Source organism: Balaenoptera musculus, chromosome 2, assembly GCF_009873245.2.
Source record: "Balaenoptera musculus isolate JJ_BM4_2016_0621 chromosome 2, mBalMus1.pri.v3, whole genome shotgun sequence".
Lineage (NCBI taxonomy): Eukaryota > Metazoa > Chordata > Mammalia > Artiodactyla > Balaenopteridae > Balaenoptera > Balaenoptera musculus.
In genome coordinates, this window is record NC_045786.1 from 152,746,293 (window position 1) to 152,772,057 (window position 25,765).

The 25,765-nt window shown below is 38.4% G+C and overlaps 1 protein-coding gene across 3 annotated transcripts in view; it reads left to right on the forward strand.

The window, feature by feature from the left end:
* The window catches only part of LOC118890249 (neurexin-3-beta), a 572,537-nt gene that overhangs the window by 407,546 nt on the left and 139,226 nt on the right, over nt 1-25,765 (forward strand). For all 3 annotated transcript variants that reach the window (XM_036842801.1, XM_036842799.1, XM_036842800.1), the window contains exons 4-5: nt 1,044-1,133; nt 11,093-11,400. In XM_036842801.1, the coding sequence (XP_036698696.1) occupies nt 1,044-1,133; nt 11,093-11,400 (398 nt within the window). The remainder of the gene's footprint in view (nt 1-1,043; nt 1,134-11,092; nt 11,401-25,765) is intronic.

Consider the following 25,765-nt stretch of genomic DNA (forward strand, 5'->3'; position numbering starts at 1 on the left):
TTATTTTGTGATTTGAAGCATATTCATTAGGGGTATATCTTCACAACACCACTCTCCATGTCTGTCCTAATTAGACAAACCATCCAGGGGTGGTAACAACATTTATGAAAGGAAGAAAGAGGCATACTAACAGTTAAAAGCATTATGTTTGATCCTTGAAACTAATTAGATATTTCCTGCTTGGAAGAAGTATCCCTAACAGGCTTTATGAATGGATGTGTATTCAGGAAGGACCTCTCCTAGGAAGGAAAGAGAGAGAGACTAGGTAGACATATAAAACCTGTGTCTGTTAGTACTAATAAAATGTAGGTACTCAAAAGTCTGAAAATGCTATATCACTATATGTATAGCTGCTTTTATTTACAGATATGTACTTTGGGGTTCCTTCGATTTTAAAATGGGGAACAGATCTAGACAAAGAGATAGAGATTAAAAGAGTTATCTGTAATACTCTACCTATTTTACATAGGTGATGGGATGCCAGGCCCCCCTTTATGGAATAGGAAGTCTCTGTTGGCCATCAAGGCTTAAATTGTCTTCTTTGGCTTCCCTCTGCCAGGAAGTAGAGCAGTTGCACACACTTGAGAGGAGAATAAGGACGTGCATGGCCCCATGCTTCTGATCAGATACAGCAGAGTGAGTGTGGAACATGCATGACTAAGACACTGAGGGTCCCCTACCACATTATGAAGCTGATCTGATACAAGTCAAGGGGATCATTGTTCCTGCATTGACCCAATTAAGGTGTGGTTAGAGTGAGATGGAGAAGAGTGAAGGTAAACCCATTTCTGTAAATAGCCAAACCTCTTCCTGATGCCCATCCCAAGTCACATTTCCAAAACATACGGAGCACTGCATAGCTAAGAATAACCTGACCTCACACCTGTCAACCAAGGGCAGAGTGACTTCGACTCCACCTCCACTAAAGATAAATGGATATCTATCTCTAAAAACTTCATAAAACGCACCAAAAACCTAGGATGTTTTTGAATGACTAATTGACTTTTCAGATTGTTCTTTAAGCTGTTTTTTAAACTTTAAAGGCAACACTGATAATGAACGCTTCCAAATGGTAAAACAGAAAATCCCCTTCAAATATAACCGGCCCGTAGAGGAGTGGCTGCAGGAAAAAGGTAACTGTCGTTAAAACTTTCATTTTAAAATCATTTGATTCTAAACCCTCATTTTTAAAGCCTGCAAATAAATGTTCCTTAAATGATAATCGCCTGCTGCATAAATGACTGTTTTAATTTTCATTATAATTTGTGTCAGCTTCCACCTGCCATATGTTGATAAATCATGCTATAATACATTGCCATTAAAATACAGTTAAAGGGACTAACATCTAGCTTTCTATCAGCATGACAACCACAAACAAGAAATTCCAGGAACCTCTAAAAAAGAAATGTATTATGGCAGTTTAACCACTGCATGACATTATTTGTTAATTTGTTTTAAATTACCTCTTATACCAGAGCTTTCTAAAGAAATTTCAAAAGAACTTATTAAACTTACGTCTTGAGTCTGTTTTGGCTTTACTATCTGTAGCACGGTTAATGACAACAAAAAAATCATAGATTGACTCTTGTAGTTTAAACTGCTTAAACAACTGTTATAAGGGGAGCGACTTTTTTTTTCAACATTTGTTTTTAAACAAAGAAAAGAATGAGAAAGATGAATTTTGCCTTTAGAGTTAAACTTACAGAGGCAAATATATTTCATAAGAAGTTAATGGTGTCCTAGTTGCTGACTGAAACTAAAAAAATAAACAAACTTATTCTACACTTTGGTTGTGTATTCGATATTTATGCAACAAAAGTGTACGTGGTTGAAAAAGGAAAGGTTAATGGAAGGCAAAGCAGCAGTTTCTCATTTGCTGAAAAAAACAACCACTTTGTTAATAAAAGAGGGCAGCGGTTATACCTGATGTTAGAATTTTCTGTGTGGCTCCTATTTATTAGGATGTGAACTATTGTCTTTCAATGAAGAAAAATTTTTGTCTTTAAGAAGCTATTTACTCTGTTCTTTCCTGAGCCAGTATAAGCTACTCTTGTAGCTTAAGTGAGTTTTTTTTTAAGTAGACATTAAGTGAGTTTTTAAAATATGTAGAGATTTGACTGAGTTATTTATAAATAGTAATGAGGTATATTAATATGCAACTTAAAAAATAAAGGACTGCTACAGTTGTAAGTTGAGTGAAAACATTCAGACCTTTAAACACGGAAAATCCTCACTGAGTCTTAACTGTTTGCCCTGTTTTTAACGTACGTGGTCTAATTAAAAATAAATTAAGAATAACTCTAAAAAGCAAATAATTTTGTTTAGTAATCACCAGCTCATAAAGTCCCTTTAACATTAAAGATGATGATTGCCTCACTTCTTAAAAAGGAAAAGACAACTAGATGCATGTCTGAGTCTCATGTGCCTGAGAGAATTTTTTTGTTTCTTTCAATTTTATGTTAATAATATTTTATTTTACTCCATTGCCTTTTGAAGTCTAAGTTCAGTAGCATGCCAGGCATTTTCATTTGTATAAATCATTATAAAGTTACTAGTAGGCTTTTAGTTTTCCTTCCAATAGCATTGTTATCAGTGGGCTTTCATATAGAAGGATGCTTCCAAACACACAACAAAAGTTGAGTTGGTGGGACAGGGATGGGGTGGTTTGGGTGGAAGGGAGGGAGGAATTCCAGTTTCTTAACTGAATATGTATATGTTTATATATGCTAATAATATTGAAAAGAATTATTTTCAAACTGGGAAGTTCTCTCTTCTATGTTATTTTAACCAAAATTACTTTTTTGTTTGATTTTGGTAAGTAACATTTATTCGTTCTGTTGCTTTACCTCTTCCTCTGTCTAGGTAACTTTCCCTTCAAAAGAAATAGAAAATGTATACCAAAAGACCTTGTAATGACAATAAGTAAAACAGGGTAAATTCAGAAAGATGATTAGGCAGAGGTATTAGGAAGTAGCTGGAATCCTCTTTGGAGTTATTTCTGTCATTGGGGAAGAGATCTGGGTCACAGCATTCCCAAGTCTGTTTTCTGGCTCTGTCTGCTATTGACTGACTTTCTGACCTTAGACAATCCACTTAACCTCTTTATATCTCAGATTTCCCATCGGAGGAGAGGAGAAATAATACTGCCTATTCCCCAAGGGTGTTCTGAGGTTTAATTAATTAGTCTTTGTGCAACACTGACTGGAGACGTGCAAAGATTTAATTTAAGCAGTATGTGAACTTGTTGTCCAAATGAGGTAACAATTAATGACTTTCAAGAGGATGGGCACCCAAAGCAAAACACAAAGTAACCTGCTACAAACCCTGTACTGCCGTTATAACCAGATTTCGTATTATTGATGATAGAACAATTATCAGACTGGAATAGAGATATAATAATGGTCGCCCCTTATAAAAAACACGATTGATCATAATGAGGGACAATGAGGAGATCTGGCATTGATTTTGAGAAATCTTGGGCAGATGGTACAACTTTCTCCAGTCAGTCCCTTATATCCTTCATAGCGAGAGGGTAGTGATGATTGTTTCTCACTTATTCAGTTACTCCTGCTTACCTGAGAGAGATAAATTGATCAGAGGAAGAGATGGCAGGAGACTTGAATATCCCCCTATTCCTTCAGTGCCTGCCAACTTTACTATTAACCACCTAATCTCAGGTACAGAAGGCTAAGAAAGGGTTTTAAAACATAAGAAAAGCAGACCTAGCCAGAAATAAACCATGAAACAGACAAATAAACAAAGGTCCAAATACGTCCTAGGGCATGATGGAAATCTGAAACACAGGCAGCCTCCTTCCCTGTTTCACCCCACCGGTGTAGTGTTCTCAAGAAGTGATTAGTCAGATCTCTCCTTGAAAGAAGGAATAGCCAGAAGTAGAGCGGTGGCTTAATCGTATAGCCCAGGAAACATGTCTTGCCTTTCTCCATGCTTGGGTCAGTCTTGAACAAGCAAAGACCACTTTTTGGAGTGAACTATGGCAACTGGAATAAAGGAGATCCATCATTTCTTTTCTTTTTCTTTTTTTTTTTTTTTACCCTGGCCTCTGCCGCCACAGGGTTGCCCCACATTCTGTACCCCTCCCTCTGCCATGGCCTGAGTGAGCCCGAGCCCCCAAATCAGCTGCTCCTTTTTTTTTTTTAACTTTTAAATTTTATTTTACTTACTTTTTTTATACAGCAGGTTCTTAGTAGTTATCTATTTTATCCACACCAGTGTATACATGTCAATCCCAATCTCCCAATTCATCCCACCACCACCCCCACCCCCTGCCGCTTTCCCCCCTTGGTGTCCATACGTTTGTTCTCTACATCTGTGTCTCAGTTTCTGCCCTGAAAACTGGTTCATCTGTGCCATTTTTCTAGGTTCCACATATATGCGTTAATATACGATATTTTTCTCTTTCTGACTTACTTCACTCTGTATGACAGACAGTCTCTAGATCCATCCACGTCTCAACAAATGACCCAATTTCGTTCCTTTTTATGGCTGAGTAATATTCCATTGTATATATGTACCACACCTTCTTTATCCATTCGTCTGTCGATGGGCATTTAGGTTGCTTCCATGACCTAGCTATTGTAAATAGTGCTGCAATGAACATTGGGGTGCATGTGTCTTTTTGAATTATGGTTTTCTCTGGGTATATGCCCAGTAGTGGGATTGCTGGATCATATGGTAATTCTATTTTTAGTTTTTCAAGGAACCTCCATACTGTTCTCCATAGTGGCTGTATCAATTTACATTGCCACCAACAGTGCAAGAGGGTTCCCTTTTCTCCACACCCTCTCCAGCATTTATGGTTTGTAGATTTTCTGATGATGCCCATTCTAACTGGTGTGAGGTGATACTCACTGTGGTTTTGATTCGCATTTCTCTAATAATTAGTGGTATTGAGTAGCTTTTCATGTGCTTCTTGGCCATCTGTATGTCTTCTTTGGAGAAATGTCTATTTAGGTCTTCTGCCCATTTTTGGATTGGGTTGTTTTTTTTTTAATATTGAGCTGCATGAGCTGTTTATATATTTTGGAGATTAATCCTTTGTCCGTTGATTCGTTTGCAAATATTTTCTCCCATTCTGAAGGTTGTCTTTTCATCTTGTTTATGGTTTCCTTTGCTGTGCAAAAGCTTTGAAGTTTCATTAGGTCCCATTTGTTTATTTTTGTTTTTATTTCCATTACTCTAGGAGGTGGATCAAAAAAGATCTTGCTGTGATTTATGTCAAAGAGTGTTCTTCCTATGTTTTCCTCTAAGAGTTTTATAGTGTCTGGTCTTACATTTAGGTCTCGAATCCATTTTGAGTTTATTTTTGTGTATGGTGTTAGGGAGTGTTCTAATTTCATTCTTTTACATGTAGCTGTCCAGTTTTCCCAGCACCACTTATTGAAGAGACTATCTTTTCTCCATTGTATATCCTTGCCTCCTTTGTCATAGATTAGTTGACCATAAATGTGTGGGTTTATCTCTGGGCTTTCTATCCTGTTCCATTGATCTATGTTTCTGTTTCTGTGCCAGTACCATATTGTCTTGATTACTGTAGCTTTGTAGTATAGTCTGAAGTCAGGGAGTCTGATTCCTCCTGCTCCGTATTTTTCCCTCAAGACTGCTTTGGCTATTCGGGGTCTTTTGTGTCTCCATACGAATTTTAAGATGATTTGTTCTAGTTCCATAAAAAATGCCATTGGTAATTTGATAGGGATTGCATTGACTCTATAGATTGCTTTGGGTAGTATAGTCATTTTCACAATATTGATTCTTCCAATCCAAGAACATGGTATGTCTCTCCATCTGTTGGTATCATCTGTAATTTCTTTCATCAGTGTCTTATAGTTTTCTGCATACAGGTCTTTTGTCACCCTAGGTAGGTTTATTCCTAGGTATTTTATTCTTTTTGTTGCAGTGGTAAATGGGAGTGTTTCCTTAATTTCTCTTTCAGATTTTTCATCATTAGTGTATAGGAATGCAAGAGATTTCTGTGCATTAATTTTGTATCCTGCTACTTCACCAAATTCATTGATTAGCTCTAGTAGTTTTCTGGTGGCATCTTTAGGATTCTCTATGTATAGTATCATGTCATCTGCAAACAGTGACAGTTTTACTTCTTCTTTTCCAATTTGGATTCCTTTTATTTCTTTTTCATCCCTGATTGCTGTGGCTAGGACTTCCAAAACTACGTTGAATAATAGTGGTGAGAATGGACATCCTTGTCTTGTTCCTGATCTTAGAGGAAATGCTTTCAGTTTTTCACCATTGAGAATGATGTTTGCTGTGGGTTTGTCTTATATGGCCCTTATTATGTTGAGGTAGGTTCCCTCTATGCCCACTTTCTGGAGAGTTTTTATCACAAATGGATGTTGAATTTTGTCAAAAGCTTTTTCTGCATCTATTGAGATGATCATATGGTTTTTATTCTTCAGTTTGTTAATATGGTGTATCACATTGATTGATTTGTGTATATTGAAGAATCCTTGCATCCCTGGGATAAATCCCACGTGATCATGGTGTATGATCCTTTTAATGTGTTGTTGGATTCTGTTTTTTAATATTTTATTGAGGATTTTTGCATCTATATTCATCAGTGATATTGGTCTGTAATTTTCTTTTTTTGTAGTATCTTTGTCTGGTTTTGGTATCAGGGTGATGGTGGCCTCATAGGATGAGTTTGGGAGTGTTCCTTCCTCTGCAATTTTTTGGAAGAGTTGAGAAGGATGAATGTTAGCTCTTCTCTAAATGTTTGATCGAATTCACCTGTGAAGCCATCTGGTCCTGGACTTTTGTTTGTTGGAAGATTTCTAATCACAGTTTCAATTTCATTACTTGTGATTGGTCTGTTCATATTTTCTATTTCTTCCTGGTTCAGTCTTGGAAGTTTATACCTTTCTAAGAATTTGTCCGTTTCTTCCAGGTTGTCCATTTTATTGGCATAGAGTTGCTTGTAGTAGTCTCTTAGGGTGCTTTGTATTTCTGTGCTGTCTGTTGTAACTTCTCCTTTTTCATTTCTAATTTTATTGATTTGAGTCCTCTCCATCTTTTTCTTGATGAGTCTGGCTAATGGTTTATCAATTTTGTTTATCTTCTCAAAGAACCAGCTTTTAGTTTTATTGATCTTTGCTATTGTTTTCTTTGTTTATATTTCATTTATTTCTGCTCTGATCTCTATGATTTCTTTCCTTCTACTAACTTTGGGTTTTGTTTGTTCTTCTTTCTCTAGTTCCTTTAGGTGTAAGGTTAGATTGTTATTTGAGATTTGTCTTGTTTCTTGAGTTAGGCTTGTATAGCTATAAACTTTCCTCTTAGAACTGCTTTTGCTGCATCCCATAGGTTTTGGATCATCGTGTTTTCATTGTCATTTGTCTCTAGGTATTTTTTGATTTCCTCTTTGATTTCTTCAGTGATCTCTTGGTTATTTAGTAACGTACTGTTTAGTCTCCATGTGTTTGTGTTTTTTACGTTTTTTTCCCTGTAGTTCATTTCTAATCTCATAGTGTTGTGGTCAGAAAAGATGCTTGATATGATTTCAATTTTCTTAAATTTACTGAGGCTTGATTTGTGACCCAAGATGTGATCTATCCTGGAGAATGTTCTGTGCACACTTGAGAAGAAAGTGTAATCTGCTGTTTTTGGATGGAATGTCCTATAAATATCAATTAAATCTATCTGGTCTATTGTGTCATTTAAAGCTTCTGTTTCCTTATTTATTTTCATTTTGCATGATCTGTTCATTGGTGTAAGTGAGGTCAAATCTGAATGAGATCCTTGCTGGGTAGAGTAACCTTGGTTGCAGTTTCTTCCCTTTCATCACTTTAAATATATCATGCCACTCCCTTCTGGCTTGTAGAGTTTCTGCTGAGAAATCAGCTATTAACCTTATGGGAGTTCCCTTGTATGTTATTTGTCGTTCTTCCCTTGCTGCTTTCAATAATTCTTCTTTGTCTTTAATTTTGACCAATTTGATTACTATGTGTCTCAGCGTGTTTCTCCTTGGGTTTATCCTGTATGGGACTCTCTGCGCTTCCTGGACTTGGGTGGCTATTTCCTTTCCCATGTTAGGGAAATTTTCAACTATAATCTCTTCAAATATTTTCTCAGGTCCTTTCTCTCTCTCTTCTCCTTCTGGGACCCCTATAATGCGAATGTTGTTGTGTTTAATGTTATCCCAGAGGTCTCTTAGGCTGTCTTCATTTCTTTTCATTCTTTTTTCTTTATTCTGTTCTGCAGTAGTGAATTCCACCATTCTGTCTTCCCGGTCACTTATCCGTTCTTCTGCCTCAGTTCTTCTGCTATTGATTCCTTCTAGTGTATTTTTCATTTCAGTTATTGTATTGTTCATCTCTGTTTGTTTGTTCTTTAATTCTTCTAGGTCTTTGTTAAGCGTTTCTTGCATCTTCTCGATCTTTGCCTCCATTCTTTTCCCAAGGTCCTGGATCATCTTCACTATCATTATTCTGAATTTTTTTCTGCAAGGTTGCCTATCTCCATTTCATTTAGTTGTTTTACTGGGGTTTTATCTTGTTCCTTCATCTGGTACATAGCCCTCCGCCTTTTCATCTTGTCTGTCTTTCTGTGAATGTGGTTTTTGTTCCACAGGGTGCAGGATTGTAGTTCTTCTTGCTTCTGCTGTCTGCTCTCTGGTGGATGAGGCTATCTAAGAGGCTTGTGCAAGTTTCCTGATGGGAGGGATTGGTCAGATCCATCATTTCTAACCAGTGTAATTCAACTTTGCATTTCAATTCTCTCTGATCTTCTTTTTATTTGTAAGCAAGGGCAGAATAACATCAATCGGAAAATAAAATGAGGACCATTACAGATGTGAAGTACTTTTGTGAATATTAGAAATATAAAATTTTCTACCTGTAATCAGTTATAAGCATTAACTGATTATCAGTGCTGGGCTATATATAAAAAAGGAGATGAATAAACATTAATATTATGGTTGGCCAACAGTTATGTGAGTGGAAGGGATAGCTTGGCACTGAGGTGTAAGATACTAAATTTTAGCCCTAGAGATCTCTTACTAGGCAAATTCTTATTATGTTAAGCTACTCCAAATGCCTGTGGAAGGCCAAAAGCATATTTATTCTCCCCTTCCATCATGGCATTTCTTTTTATAGTAAGCTTAGGGCTCCCAGAAAAAAAGCTGTTGTCAAATAATAAACAGTAAAGAGGTATGAGCTCCAGGCCATTAACCAGTATTATTGGGCATTGAACTTTTTGCTGCATCTTATGTGAGAAATGAGAGGCCAAAGGATAGGCAATGATGCATGCCCACAGGGCACTGAAGGAATTGGTAGGAAAATAATGGAAATCTATTAGATCTATTTGATTGGACCCTTAGGATCTGGGCAATTCTGTTATCATTAAAGCCAGCAGATTCTATTTCCATGCTCCAGATGTTTTTATAGAGATTATTTTCATTATAACAAAATTATCTGGCCAAGTCTTCATACTGTAGTGTTTGAAGCTTCCAAAGGGGTATTAGTTATAAATCATTCTTGACTAATATGCCCTTAAGCGTTGCCCAGTGAGTGGAGCTGGGTCTTGTACAAAGAATTCCCTCTGAGCAGATGCATTTTCCCTTCTCTGTCCCTTCTGTTTCATCCGTTTTTCTACATTGAGTAGTGACTCCACATTATACACCAGAAATTCAAGGATAGCTAATCATTGTGTAGGCTTAAAGGCCATGTAATAGTGGTAGAGGTTAAGCGCCCAAATATCACAGCATGCCTCTATTCATATTTGAGATTATATAAAAACCTCAGTCTTTAAAAAAATATATTCCCTTTTATTAAAAAGGCAAGTATATCAGAACATTGTTTCCAGTCATTAATAGCTAAAAATATTCAGGCAATTAGATTAAGAATGAATGAAGCATTGTTTGATCACTGACTAAAATGGAGAAAAATTCAGAAAGGATATATTTAATTCCATTAAAAAAATTGTCCACCTTTCTCTATATGGAAAAACAGAAGAAAATAATCTGGAGAAATAATAGAATAGAAGACTCTAACCTTTAAAAGCTATTTAGATTTTTCTGGGAAACATCTCAAACTTAAGAGAGGCTTTTTAAAGTAGGAATAGTTGGGGGGAAGATAAGTTGAGTTACACTATTCTAACCTCTGTTCTACCGTCATTTCATTCTGATAGTTTTCTGTCCACAGAAGCATAAATGGTTCCCCAAATGGGAACTTCAAATAAGGTGAGCTACTGTTTGCTTCAATTCATTAACACACCTCTATATCACTTTAAGATGTTTTATGTGTAGCTTTTTTCATTAACACCTATCCCTCTTAAAATTCATTGATTCTGAATGACATTTTTTTTCTTCCCCCCTTTCTCACTGACATGATCAATGCCTACTTATTTTCCATATCTTAGAGGGAGATTTAGTTATGTGACTGTAATCTCTCCCCTCCTCCAAATTAATAAAGATGGGAAATAATCTGTCATGATGTTTATTAAATAGCAAGTATGGGTAGAATATTATGCATTAGTAAGATTTCTAGGAAATGAGGTGTTTGGTGACCAAAATGTTTATTTTTATAAGTATACAATAAATCCAAGTCTCTTAACTAGAATCTAAGTTAATTTCAGTTAATTTAATTTAATTATCAGACCTAGTTTTTTAATTCAGTGTTCTATGTTACCTCACTGAGTTTTTATTTGCCATATATAATTCTATTTAGTTTTCATTGTGTTACTTTTTAGGTTAAAAAATCAGTACAGTAAGTATTTATGATTTATTATTTTCATCACCTGTTTTTTTTTTCTGTCATCCATAACTGCATAACCAGGAAGACTATAATACTGCTCATCATTGAACAAGATTTCTCCTGCCTCACAATAAAGAGATAGAGACTCTTTTATTCAGGTTATCTAGGATATTCAGCTAGACAGTGGAAGAGATAAACATAGTGAAATGTTATTTGCCAATGTCTATATTGAATTTTTGTTGCCCAATTTTCTTCCTTCCAATTGCTCAAGGAAGCCTGTTTTGATGTCTGGTCCATTCAGACCAGGTAAGGCAAACAGAGAAAATGTACAGGAATAATGATGTTTCCTCCACCCAACCCACTAGGCCGGCAGTTAACCATCTTCAACACCCAGGCGCAAATAGCTATCGGTGGAAAGGACAAAGGACGCCTCTTCCAAGGCCAGCTTTCTGGGCTCTATTATGATGGTTTAAAAGTACTGAACATGGCGGCTGAGAACAACCCCAATATTAAAATCAATGGAAGCGTCCGACTGGTGGGAGAAGTCCCATCAATCTTGGGAACGACACAGACAACCTCCATGCCACCAGAAATGTCTACCACTGTCATGGAAACCACCACTACAATGGCTACTACCACAACCCGCAAGAATCGCTCTACAGCCAGCATTCAGGTAAGCCTTTCTCCAACAATTAATTGACTCCGCATCTTGGTCTTTGAGATGTTGCTCTCATGGTCAGTGTCACTACGTAGCTAAAGTGTCTGAATTACTATGTTTGTAGGAAGGATGCCTGTAGGAAGGATGGTAAAGCTCTTATTCAAAATGAGCAAATTTTCACTATGAAATACTCCCACCTCTCATTTTATTACCTTTCTTTTCACTAGCCAAAAGGGGAAAGGGGGAAAGGAAAATTTATCATAGGAAAGACTGTATCCTAGTTCAATTCTATTCGCATCCTCCTGATGGCTTTGCTAGGACATGAATTGTTCATTTTTGAGGCCAGTGGGTAGCGTTACATCAAGGGCAGATGAAGCTAGAGGTTCAATTAATCCTTATAAAATGCAGTATTTGTATTTGATAAGTGTTGATTATTCACTTGTTATTTTTGGCCCACTTCATTTCCTTTATATTATATTGACCAAGGTCCTAATTGCATTGGAAAATTTGAAGGTCTGAGTTTAGCTATGTAGGAAGTCCTTAGTTTTGTGGTTAACGTTTTTGTTTTGTCACTTGAAAGTAATTATACCCAAGCTAAAGCTAATGCTTTGCTGACTTCCTTGGCATCTCATAAATCTAGTTAGTAGAGGGGAGAAGGTTAATTGAATTTTTAGCCTTAAATGCTCTGGCAAAAAATAAGACATTCCGATTGGGAAAATGACCCCTAGTCTAGTTAGTATCTGTAGAAGATTCAGTAGATCAGTACTTGTCCTTTCTGTTTCTTGGTTTTAAGACATGAGCCAGGGGTTCAGTTGAGTCTTTGACATCACCCTTCCATTGACTTCAGAGGGCATTATAAACCTAAAGTCAATAATCAACTAAACCCCCAATGTGTTCACATTCTTCTGAATTAAGTTTATGAGAGTTAGGCAGTGGTAAAAGTGTTGTCTACCTTTTCCCTTTTCTTTGAGTAGAAATATCCAGACCATTCCTTATGTGACTCCACAGGAACAATTGGAAGCTGACGCACTGATGATGTTATCAGGCCAATTTAATGTGTTTTAGAAAAGCTACTAAGAAGCTGGTTACTTAGCAGTCTTATAGTTGCACGTGTTGTTACATGTATACCTACGCACATGCTCCAGAAAACTAGCTTTTTCTCTACTGATATTAAAGCAATAACTCCTGACACTTCACTATACTCACTGAAAAGAAAATAAAAGACAATATATATTTCTATTATGACTTTATAGCTCAAGAGCAGATCTGTTTATTGTGGGTGAAAGGATAGTTCTATCTGCACAGGTCTTGGCAGACTTGTTCTGTTTCTGTCAGAATACATTCCACTAACCCTGTGGGAAGCAGAGGAGCAAATGGCTTTTTCTTCATAGGAATGGATGGTCCTGTAGTCTTTTTCAAGGCCAAATTTTTACTGACCTCAGAAGGATTTAATGTTACATGAGGACTCAGGGACTAAGCCATGGTAATTATCAGTCTGGGGCTTTCCTTCCTGCAGCAAATACATAAATAGGAGCAGATTGGGTGAGTATTTGTACAAACTAAGGGAGCCAGAGTAGGATACAAGGTACAAAAGTCTTATAAGTGATTATGATTCTAAACATCATTTAACCTGTTGTCATTTTGGAGGTCAGCAGCTGTGGACAGCTGGAGGATGCCCTCTCTAACAGCCTCCTTTCTGGTGTGTTTCTTTTTCTTTAGTCCAGGAATAATTGGATTACATCTACATGTCTTTCCTTCTGCTTCTACAGAAAAGGCTATAAAAATGGGTTATAAATCTGTTGGTGCTCTTTGTTTTTAAAGGTGTATAAATACATAAAGTAGTCTTGGAGGAAAGCCAACAGACTAGCAAAATTGGATTAGATGGGGATGACAGATAAAAAAGCCCCATATTCTTTGTAAAGATTAGCTAAAGGAAATAACTATGCCAAGGGTTTTGAACTGTTTGTTCTGCCAACTAGCCATAAGAACTTTGCCCTGGGCTCCATAAAAACTAAATAGCCTGCCTGTCTCCAAGTCTATCCCTGTCTTAAATACATTCTGTAGATCATGTGATGCTTGTGTTAGGACTGGGGACCCAACAACCCTTGGATTCTACCCCAGGTTTAAGATAGTTTCCAGACTCTGAAGACTTTGGGTGAAGAAGGTCAATCTCAGGAGTTCTAATATGCCCTGTGTGAGCCAGCTAATTTTCTTGAATGAAATGGACTCATAAAGATTTGATCTCTGGGAAATCTTCAGAAAAAAGAAAAAGAAGGGAGGAAGACTGGATTTCATGTTCACTAGATCCATCATTCACGTTTTCACCTATGTGTGAAATCTTACAGCCATTCCCACATGATACTCTGTTCTGTCTTCCTTTGCTTTGATAATATTGGTAGAGTAGAGTTGTCCTAAAAGTAGACTCTTCCGGAAGAAACAAAATAAGCATGTGCATTCACAAATATAAATATCTGTTTATTAAAAATCCACTGGTTATTTCTTTAAGCGTAAGGTAAGAAAATGTCATCTGAGCAGTTCATTTCTGATAGACCTTGGTTAATGTTGATTTTAGATCAAAGGAAAACTGCAAAGTGCTTTTAGCGATGCTCTGAACTGTGTGTGAATGTGAACAAAGAGTTTTCGAATTGATAAGGCCCTCTAACGCTCTAGCCTCCTGGAAGTAATAGGCGCTTTGATCTTTCTGATACTCTAGTTTGTTACAAAATACTTGTGAATTACATGCACTATGTTAAATTACTCACAGCTGTGGTGCCAAGCAGGAGGGGAGTTTGGGGGAGAATGGATACATGCATAAGTATGGCTGAGTTCCTTTGCTGTGCACCTGAAACTATCACAACATTGTTACTCAGCTATACTCCAATATAAAATAGTTTTTTTTAAAAAAAGAAGGATGTCTCTAGATGCCCTCCTGAATAAAAAAGGAAGTTAAGGTTGAGAAAGCAGGTGGGTGCATTGAGAAAGCAGGTGGGTGCATTGAGAAAGCAGGTGGACGAGTGATAATTCTCAAATAAAGGTCTGGCACTTAGTAGGTGCTCAATAAATATTTATTGAATAAATCAGAAAACAAGATAGGCTTTATTATGTACCTTATCATCATTTAACAATCAGAAGTGGCATGGCTTGTGGAAGGATTTCTCTCTAAGATGATCAGTGTGCTTTGGACAATTTTAATTTTTTTTTCCAGTGGTAAAACTATAGCAGAACGATTAAATGCATGTACTTGAAGTCAGACTGCCTGGGTTTAAAACCTAGTTTCTCTTTGTATTAACTAAGTGACCCTGGGTGAGTCGCGTATGTTGTAGTTACCTATTGCTGTGGAACAACCTGCCATAACTTAGTAGCTTCAAACAACAACTATGTCATTAGATCTCAAAGTTTTATGGGTCAGAAATTTGGGCAGGGCTCAGCAAGGCATTTCTTCTGCCTCACATGGAATTGACTGAGGTCATTCAGTGGCTACTCTGGTCTGGAGGGTCTGGCTTCACGCATGCACCTGGTGCCTTGGTGGGTGAACTGGAAATACTGGACTCAGTTGGGTCCACGTCTCTCTCCGTGTCTCTAGGACTCCTTTCATAGAGGCTCAGGACTCCTGGAGAGAGTTTCCCGTCTCAGTTTCAGGAAATGATGTATAAACCTCATTTCTCAATGAGAGGAGTAGCAAGAATTTGCAACCAACCTAAATCTACCACATTGTAAAATTGGAGGGAGGGAAAGGTACTACTAGTCCTTATAAGATTGTTGTGAGGATAACTGAGTTAATAAAAGTAAAATGCTTCCAAGAGGTATATCATGAAGAATATAATTAAATATATTTTAACCTTGTTATTATTATATTCTGTCCTCAACATTTGGTATGCAAGCCAGTACCCTCTCAAGCAAGGATCTAATTCAGAATATGGGACTGCTTCTGCTGACTGTAGTGTCCGTAGTTCAGAGTGGGGCTAGGAGGTTTTGGGGGATAGGGATTTGAAGGTGGCTCAGAGTAGAATTTGGGGCTGAAATTAGTCCTGGCAAATAAAACGTCTGTAAGATCTCCAGAATGAACATCTCACTACCCACCTTTAATTTTCTTTTCCATTTTTAAATCAACCGGGAGTGCTATGGGCCTTGGAGAGTATCTTCTGTTATGAAATAGGTCTATCCACATGTATTTTTGGCATTACAGAAAGAGGAATCCAGGTTCCTTGCCATCATGGAGCTTACAGCATAAAGTGGGCAAGAGGGCTTGACATTAGCTATCAGTATGAAATAGTGACTTACAAATGATGGTGTGCTGGGGGGTGAGGAGTGGTGTATGGGATGGCTTGGCTGGATCTTATGAATGAGGTGAGAATGGAACTGGGACTTGGGTACATGGTGCGAGGAGCAAACCCCAGGTCGGCTGAATGTGCAAAGCTAAATTGACAAAGTCAGAGATGATTCCTAGAGAGATCGCCAAGTCCAGCTAGAACAGAGAGTGCATAGAGGGGGTTTGTGAGATACAAGAGATTCAGATTCTGAGAGTCTTGGCCTAAAATGCCCCCAAACAGGAGAAGTCCAAGAGGGGAGAACTGAATCAGGTTCCATGAGGGTCTTACTACCAGGGATGCCCCAGAGATTGTACAGGCACATCCATTACATTACATCTGACCCCAGTGTTGGTGGGTTACTATCATGATGCCGATAGGTCAGCTTCTAAAATGGAGAAGTTCAACTCAGGCTACACTCAAATTCCTTAGTCCTCACTCAGGATGGAAGGCAAAAGTGAGAAATAAGAGTCTTTTAGGGGTAACTATCAGCCACCATGACCAAAGTGTTCTTGTGAGAGAGGAAAGGGCCAAGAGGAAAATAGTTCCAAGAATAATGTGTATTCTCTTACCTTAGTGCTACAGACCAAGTTATCAGTAAAGAAAGAACTCAGTGTGTTCTGTGTTCAGCAAATCACCATTTGGAATCATTTATAAGCTATTAGCAGAATACTGATCATGACCCACTTTTTCTGAACTGGGCATTGGTAAAGTCACCTTGACATTGGCCAGGGCTGCCTGGCACCAGAATATTACCAGAAAATCACAATGCTCAGCCTGGATTGGAACTACCTTAATAAACAGTAGAAATGAAAGACTTGAGAGCTTTGTTGAGATTTCATTCTTATCTCAAACTCACAAATTTGGTGGGCAAATGTGAACCACCTTCAAAAATTATGGAAGGAAGCCACAATTATTCAGGTTTTGTAACAATACCTATATGGAAAGTCCTCCTTCTGGTCTGCTTTCAGTTTTAGGCTGGGGACAGTCAGAAGCACACTTCAGCCTTGATATTGATTATTGCAAAACAAAACAAAGCAAAACTTGTGATTAAAAAGTTGATCCTTCACACTGTCTGTCCTGGATGCAGTCCCAGTATGTTGAAGGAAAGAGAGAGAAATTTAGAATCGGAATTTCTGGGTTGGACACCAGGTTCTTCCAGTCACTTAGCTGTGTCTCTCTGGGCATATTGATTAGACCCTCTAAACCTCAGTTCTATATCTGTAAAATGGGCACAACAGTATCTTTACCATAGGCTTGTTGTGAGTAATAAATACAACCAGATGTGGAAAGAACTTAGGCCATGCCCTATCCCACAAGTCTGCACTAAATGCTAGACATTTGGAAAACCACTTCAACCCAAGAGACTCTCCCAGGACTCACAGATCCTCACAGAGCTTAACCTCCCTGTATGGCTGGATAAGCACAAGAACAATTTTGTCTATACCCACACAAACCTATAATCACCCAGGATTTCCTTTGAGGGTCCTAGATTGAATCACAGCCCTGAACTCATCAATTAGAAGGGATTTACGGAGTGGGAATTAGCTTTGCTGAGTGGTTATCACATGCAAAGTGTTCTATTAGGGTGAAACATGTGAAATTGCCATTTTTGTAGATCAGAATGGTCAAATATCAGCAATATCATATGGTTCAACAAATACATGACACACACATTTACAGCATGTTGTTATCCATGGCGTTTTGAGATTCTGGCTAGAACACTGAATTTTCTCAAGGTTCTTTGAATAATCAAACTGTCTTGGATTGGGATACAAGAGGAATCTACTTTATTCCAAATACCATGCTATAATAGGAGGTAAGTTATGTTATACTTATCCCCCAAATTATCCCCTCTGGGCCCCTCCACCTTCTGCCTGCTGCCACCAGCTTGATAGAAGTGAGACTAGGAGTCCACATACTTTTCCATCCCTCGCTTTTACCACCAGACAACAGAGCCTCTAGGGGAAGTTTATTTTAGGATCAGGGCTCAACTAATATTGATTAACGGCCTTATGTAATGTGATGCTCCAGGGCTTGTTCCTTTCCTGCCAAGCTTCATAACTAGGGGAGGCACTGAAGATTTGTCAGTCTAATTAGACTTTAGCTACCAGCCAAGAAATATCTTCTGTTTCCTCCTTACCCTCGCAGAGGTACTTTCTTTTCCCCTCCCAGAGAATAATTGGGGGGAAGGAAATTAGACTCTAATTTACTCATTACCTGGTAGAACTCTCCAATGACATTTTATCTCCAGAATGACATAGTTCTAATGGGAAAAAAAGGAACTTGATGGGTTTACCTACCTCTTAAAGACTTATGTGTTGGCAGTACACATAGATCAGCACTTCCCAAAGCTGGAAAAAGTCCCTTAAAGGATCTCTGAGAAGGTCCTCATCACATACAGAAAGAAGTCTGCGAGATGCTAGGAGAAGTTGAAGAGATGCCCTTCTAATTAGGTTGTAATATTTATAGGGTAGAATTTCCCACCAGAATCGCTAATAAAGCACTGGATCTTTTTTTTCCCCCAACATCTTTATTGGAGTATAATTGCTTCACAATGGTGTGTTAGTTTCTGCTGTATAACACGGTGAATCAGCTATACATATACATATATCCCCATATCTCCTCCCTCTTGTGTCTCCCTCCCCCCCTCCCTATCCCACTCCTCTAGGTGGTCACAAAGCACCGAGTTGATCTCCCTGTGCTATGCGGCTGCTTCCCACTAGCTATCTATTTTACACTTGGTAGTGTATATATGTCCATGCCACTCTCTCACTTCGTCGCAGCTTACCCTTCCCCCTCCCCGTGTCCTCAAGTCCATTCTCTATGTCTGCGTCTTTATTCGTGTCCTGCCCCTAGGTTCATCAGAACCATTTTTTTTTTAGATTCCATATATATGGAAGCACTGGATCTTATTTTGAGCCATCTGAACAGCTGAAAGGGAAGTACAGTCAGCTCTTGGCTACTCACTGTGGAGGTCCCCAAATGTCTCTAAAGCTCCAGGTGGTTTTTCCAATCACCTAACAGTCTACCTGGCCAAGTATAAAGCCTGAATCCTTTCCGTGTGGTGTATGGGTCTCCCCCTTACTCTCTCTCTGACCATGTTTCCTATCATCTTGCTCCAGGAACACAGGTCTTCTTGATCTTCCTTGAACTTAGAGCCAGGATAAGGGAGGGGCGAGTGAAGGTTGTACAGTTGCAGAGTCGGATCTTGTCTCTATTTAAAATGTTGATTTTTTTGCTTATCTTGCATTGATGTTGACTTTAAAATATTGCAATAAGGTATTCTTTATCTTGATGACTGAGTTTGGGGCCATTCCTTTAAACGTTACACAGTAGATGAGCGCCTCCTCATTAGTCCCAGCCCTGCTCGAACATACCAAGCACGTCTGTGGCTTTTCACTTGCCGTTTCCTCTGCCTGATGCAGCTCTTTCCAGCTATTGCACGACTCACCCCTTGCTCTATCCAGATTTTTGCCCATATGGCACCTTCCAGAGTGTCCCTCCTTGACCATCCCCTGTAAAATAGCACTCTCTGTCACCTTCAGCTTCATTGTCTCTCAGAGCAGTTATCTCTCCCTGATGTTATATCACATATTTATTTGTTTGTTGTTTCTATTGAGTGAAATGTGAGTCCTAGGATGGCAAGATGTTTGTTTCAGGCACTGTCAGAGCACAGAGTGAGCCCTCAGTCAGTATTGCCTGAAACAAATGAATGGCCAACAGTCTGCCAGCACCTTCTCAGGGAGTACACGTGCCTTGTAATACAGACTGACCCTCACTTCCAAGCACTGTCCCTCCCCTGCTCCCCTCCCCCACCCTGTAGAGGCCCGCTCTCTGGTGAGTTATCTGCAGTGGTTTGTTGTGGTTTTATTTTTCTTTTTTTTCCTTTTTTTTGGCTGTGCTTCGTGGCTTGCAGGATCAGACCCACGCCCTCGGCAGTGAAAGTGCAAAGTCCTAACCACTGGACCACCAGGGAATTCCCTCCACAGTGGTTTTGCTGCTCTGGACTCCTTGCCTTAAGAATAAGGAGTCCAGAGATATCTCCTTATATCTGGTGTGCAAGACTGTTCTTCTTGACTTCTGGTCTTAAATTCTCTTTCCTTAGAACTTATTTGTCATCCTAATAACAAAAGCAGCTTCTAGCACTTAGAGTTTTCAAAGCACTTTTGGAAACAGTGTAATATCACCACTTTCCCTCTCCAATTTCTTCACCATATTCCTTTCCCAAATTATTTAATTCTTAATTAAATAATTAATTAATTCTTAATTCTCCTGAAACCTACCTTTAAATATAGGCAAATAAAAATTATTTTAATGGACCACTGCTTCTATCCTATTCTATTGGTATGGATAGAAAATTAACTTGGGGCTCATTTACCTGGTTGTGCACGTGTAAGTGGGTTGGTGGGAGTCTTCTATCTGCTTTAAGTTCCTTTTTTTGTTTTTCCCTAATGGCTGAGTATGTTACATGAACCCATTCATTCCTGGTCGTGACCGTATGATTTATCTGGCTCCATAGTTCATGACCTTTTGAAAAGAAGATTTTGGAAGACACTATGAGAAGCCACTAGATTGAGAGAAGGAATAATGTCTATGTAGTTCCTCACTCAACATTCAGGGCCTGGCATGGTGCCTGCCACAAAGTGGGGCTCGATCAATGTTTGTTGAAGAAAAGAAAACTGCATTAAGTGAACGAATGCTTATCTGCAGAGGGAAGAAGCAGAAGAGGGAGCAATGTTATTCAAGACAGCCGTGTGGAAGCAGCGTGTGATGAAGGAAAGAGAGCACAGAAACGAGGGTCAGAAGACTTCATTTGTAGATGAAATGGTTAAAACCATGACTCGAGGTGGACCTTCGTTTGTCAGCTGTGGGATTTTGGTTAAGTTGCTTCTTGGAGTTTAGTTTCACCACCGAAATATGGAGATTATAACATCAACTCCATGGATAGTTTACAATAATGTAAGTCAAGGGCTTAAATTGGTGCAACTCGATAAAAGATCGTTGTTGTTGTTATTTTAAATGGGATTCCAATCCAGGTCTCTTTAGCATCTAAATTTTGTTTTTTATTCTTTAATTAACCATTTGGCCTATGACATGGCAATTAGCTTCCTTGGATCTCCACTCTTTCCTCATCTAACAAATATAAGGGTAGATTCACACTGTCTCCAATTTCTTCATTTTTCTAACAGTCGCTAACATGGTGCCTTGCACATACAGTGACAGTTGAATGGATGGATAAATGAATTAGAGGATGGAAGGGGAAGAAAAGTTGAAGAGAGGAAAGGAGAGAGCAAGCAAAAATACTCTGTAATCGTGTTGCTGTAAGAATTATCTGTCCATTTCATGGGTTGGATGGCTAAGGTTGAGAGAAGTGAATAAAATATCCTTAATCTAATTAAAATTATAATACAAGCAATGATTTATTTTTGTATCCTTCCTCTTTGCTGAAAGCTTTCAGAAGGAGTTCCACAATAACCACCCCTATGTGGAAGATGAAGTAGTTAATAAATGTCTCTTGAGTTGTCAAAAGAATCAATGATTCCAGTTTAAGCTAAGGTCCAAGAAATTTCTTTTTTTCTGAAAATGCATCTCTTTCTTTCTATTTATATGTGACAGGGAAATGACTTCAAGCAGCTATCCTTGCTAGCCAGGCTTCAAGATGGATATTTCCATTCTGCCTTTGACAAGGCAGTAGGAAGAATGGGATGTGCTTTCATACCTTTCTGGTGCATGTTTGAATGATGGTAAAAATTAGAAACACACTGAGGCTGTTATGACAGCCCTGCCTTTTGAAACCTAATTAATGCCTTGGGTTGTCTAGAGAGCTAGTTCTGTTAGGTAAATGGAGAATGTAAAGTTCTCCTTGGTTTCTTTCATCATCCAGGGGTGAGATGTCTGGGGGAGATAAATGCACAACATATCTGCGGTGGCTAGCAGTTGCCGAGAGAATTACTTGATGGAAATTTGTACATAATGTACATGTACATAATGTGGCTTCTTCTAGCTCTCATTTGATCTGATTGTGTGTGTGTGTGTGTGTGTGTGTGTGTGTGAGAGAGAGAGAGAGAGAGAGAGACAGAGAGAAGATGCTCACATGTGTTTGCATGTATTAGCTAGAACAGTGCTTCCGAAGCCGTTAGTGTATACACGTCACCTGGGCGATCTGATTAAAGCGCAGATTCTGAGTCAGTTCTGGGTGGGGCTAAGATCACACATTTCTAACTAATTCCCGGATGATGTCAGGCTGCAATATGTGGATCTCGCTTTCTGGAGCAAATATTTATAGTTCCTTGCTGAGTAGTGTAGCACCTGTTTACCTATCTCTTCTAAACGATCTCCCCAAACTTAATTCAAGGCTCTTCAAAACAGGAAATCGTGTTAACCCAAAGCATTATGTAAGTGAAAGAACTGATACCCAGCCGAGGATTAACAAAGGAAAATGTATCCCATCAGACAGTCCTGCTCCTGGTCCCACTGGCCCCCTCCTGCTGTCCCTTCCTCTGCTACGTACCCCCGAGGCAGATGGGGAGAAAAAAGTAGGTAGAATTTAACTTGTCACGGTATTTATTCCCCTTTCTGAGTGGTGACCTCCGATGAAAGCAGAAGGACTTGAATGATTTTAATCCACGGTAACAATGGGAAACCAGTCCTGACCATCTTGAGCGGTATAAATATATAAAATGACAGATTTTTCTCCTCTGCCTCCTCACGTCCTCCTCCCAGATACTGAGAGAGACACATATTCATGCACCCACAACTCACACTATAATGCACAATGAAATTTCACCCAGCCTTTATCTCGTAGCTGCTGTGCTGATGATTAATGCTCCACTGGCTGGGAAGCTATTCCGCTGAAGAAAGACAAGGAGAGGGGAAGACACGTGAATTATATCTCGGAGGCCATTTCTCATTATTATTATTATTATCATTATTAGTTCCTTACTGCCCTATCTATCCTGTTAGAGACTGCTTGATCTATTGGCAAGGGGGAGGGGATGACATTTGAAAGCGGATGTCACGAGGGAGAAATGAGCAAGGACAAAGATAGAAATAGACACTTTTTACTAAAGAGAACTGACCTGAATCAGGTTCTGTGGTTGTTGTCATTTATTTTTGGTTTTGTTTGTTTATTCTATTATTTTTGTTGTTTTCATTTTAAAACCAAATGTAATAGATGCCTCCATCTGTGTCTTCTGTTCCCCCCCCCCCACCCCAGGCATTTATTTTTGCGTGTGTTCTTTTGTCTTTATTGAGTCTCTATCTGCAAGAATCAATATGATATAACGTATGCAAATGTTATTCCTGACCACTTATGCAAAAGACTGGAGAGAATAATTTCAGTGCTTTGCAACTCCCATAATACAATCGCTTCCGAATCCTGGTTGATTTCAAGTTTCTGAAAAAGCTACTTTTTGAAAAATAATTCTATGTATGTATTGTATAAACCACAGTAGCTGATTCTGTCCTGTTTCTCATTCAAAGAAAGGGTGATTGCTAAGTAATTTCTGGCTCTGTCACTTAGGAGGACTACACAGCAGTGGTCCTTGTTGGGAAAATGGTACCATAATAAAAGCACCATTACAACACATGTGTCTACTGATAAAATGGCAGATTCATTAACTGAGACAGAGTACTATAATCTGATTTAGAAAATGCTGTCTTTGCAAAGTTGAGTTTATGAGGATATGGAATTTATAGCTGTGGTACCCTCATGTAACTTCAGTTTTAGTCAGATCTGTATTCAATTAACAAATATTTTAGTGAATTGAGTGCCTAGTGTGGGCCACACACCATTCTAGGCATTTGAGCTATAGAAATATACAAAACAGACCAAAAAAAAAACAAACCTCTTTCCTTATGTGGTATATATTCTACGACACAAATATTGGGCACCTCATGAGTGCCAGGCTTTGGGGAAACAAAGAATGAAATAAATGTACCTCTGCCTGAAAGGAGCACAGAGTCTGGGAGCGCTCTTAAATATTTTCTCAGTCTGAAAAGACTCATTTTTACGTCAGTTTTCTACAGAAACTGTAGCACGCTGATCTGCTATTATACTTGCAGAGGCAGCGATCATCTCTGTTTATACAGGTCAACTCAACTGAAGAGTAACAAAGAATAAGATCTTTAATTTCTACTCCCAAAAAACAAGTTTCAAATGTAAACAATGTCTTCTTTGACTAACAAAGATGGCAACAATAAGCCATGTTCAGATAAAGTTATTGCATTTGAAAAGTATTTTAGTCTCAAGGACTAAGTTTACAATAATTATTACAAATATTTTGTTTATTAGTTTGAGATTATAGTTTCATGGAATGTTTGTACTCAAAGAATCTCAGGGATTGTCTAATTATTGAGCCCCATACAACTAGTGGAGCTTTAGAGATGGGCCAACCTAGTTCCATCAGTCGAAGTTGTCTGTCCAGGGGCAAATTGCTTGCCCACCTTTTGTAATTGAAACAATAAGCATTGGGAATTCGCTGGCAGTCCAGTGGTTAGGACTCAGTGCTTTCACTGCCAGGGCCCAGGTTCCATCCCTGGTCAGGGAACTAAGATCCCGCAAGCCACACAGTGAGGCCAAAAAGTAAATAAATAAAATAAAATAAACAATAAGCATATATTAATTTGATGTTTTAATTTAATTTTTATCTAAATAATGCATCTACATAGCTTAAAACTTCACATAGCACGCAAACTCCCGTTACTCCAGAGCAGAGGTATCATTACTTCAGCTGCTAGGAGTACTAGCTGCTGTATTTTTAATAGGTATATATACATTTTTAATAGGTATATATTATACCCAAACTTACTATCAATGCAAAATTTCAGTGAGAATTATTGTACTGCCAACTCTTTCTGTATACTGAGACAAAGCTTTCCTTAGGGACCTCTATTTTTTCTTCTTTTCCCTAATACTTATTCTCTAGCCATCTCAGAGAGCATATGAATTAAATAATACACATAAGTGCTTTGAATATTTTGCATGCAAAAATGAGCATAGCTCAGTCTCTTGCTTCACACCAGATGCTTATATTTCTGAGAGGGGCAAGGATTAGAATAGTCACGTTGGAATTTTTGTGCTATAAAACGTCAGACAATGTATTTGCATGCCATTGAGTTCCATCATACAGTGTACGGTGATGAAGTGTGTTCACTGAGCTCTCAGCTTCTTTCAGCTTTATCATTGTAATACATTTATCGCCTTTCCTTTACACGTGCTAGTTGATGGAGCTGCTGTAGAAAAAGAATTACTCCACATATTCCCTGCAACTCAAGAGGGATCATACATTCTAAGACACAAATGGGGCTCCACTAAAAAAAAAAAAAGAAAATCAGTGGATTCATGTTGGATATATATGGATATGATACTGGAAATAGGATTTGATTAAGTAATTACACTGAGTATGCGCCAAAGGTTGCAGCTATTGGAGGAGAGATGATTGGAGGCCAATGTGAGAAAATCATGAACAGGAGGTTTCAGGGGAAATTTTAAGTGGGATGATGAGGATGATCCCAAGGCTGTTTCTACAGGGACTCATTTCTATCAACATTGCTAACCAGAAAACAGAGGTTACTAGAGGCTCTGAAGTAGATCAAAATATTTGAGGAAGAAAGGAGATAAACAGCAAAATCCACTCCCAAAGCCATACTGAAAGCACCATACAACCATACAAAGAGCATCTATAAAATGTTCTTTTGACTCTAATAGCTGCCGGGAAATTCATGGTTTTTTAATTTGGGGGATTTGGGGTGAATGTCTAGGCAACTTATTTCTGTTATGTTGTACTCAGCAATATGCATAATAATAACTAGAGGTAAATATAAATCACGTAAAACAGTGCCAATCAAGTCATTGATAAGAGGGAAATTAAGGTGTGTTTATGTTTCCCCTCTCCCCCTCATTTTCAGTAAATTCTACGTTCTTCTGGGTTTTTTCCGCATCATATTAGGTATTTTCGTAAGAGAGTTTTCTTCTTTCTTCTGTTGTAAACATTTTTCTCATCTCAGCATCCTTTTTAAATTCAAGAGACATTTTCCTTTGCAATGTACAATGAAAGGCGATTATGTTA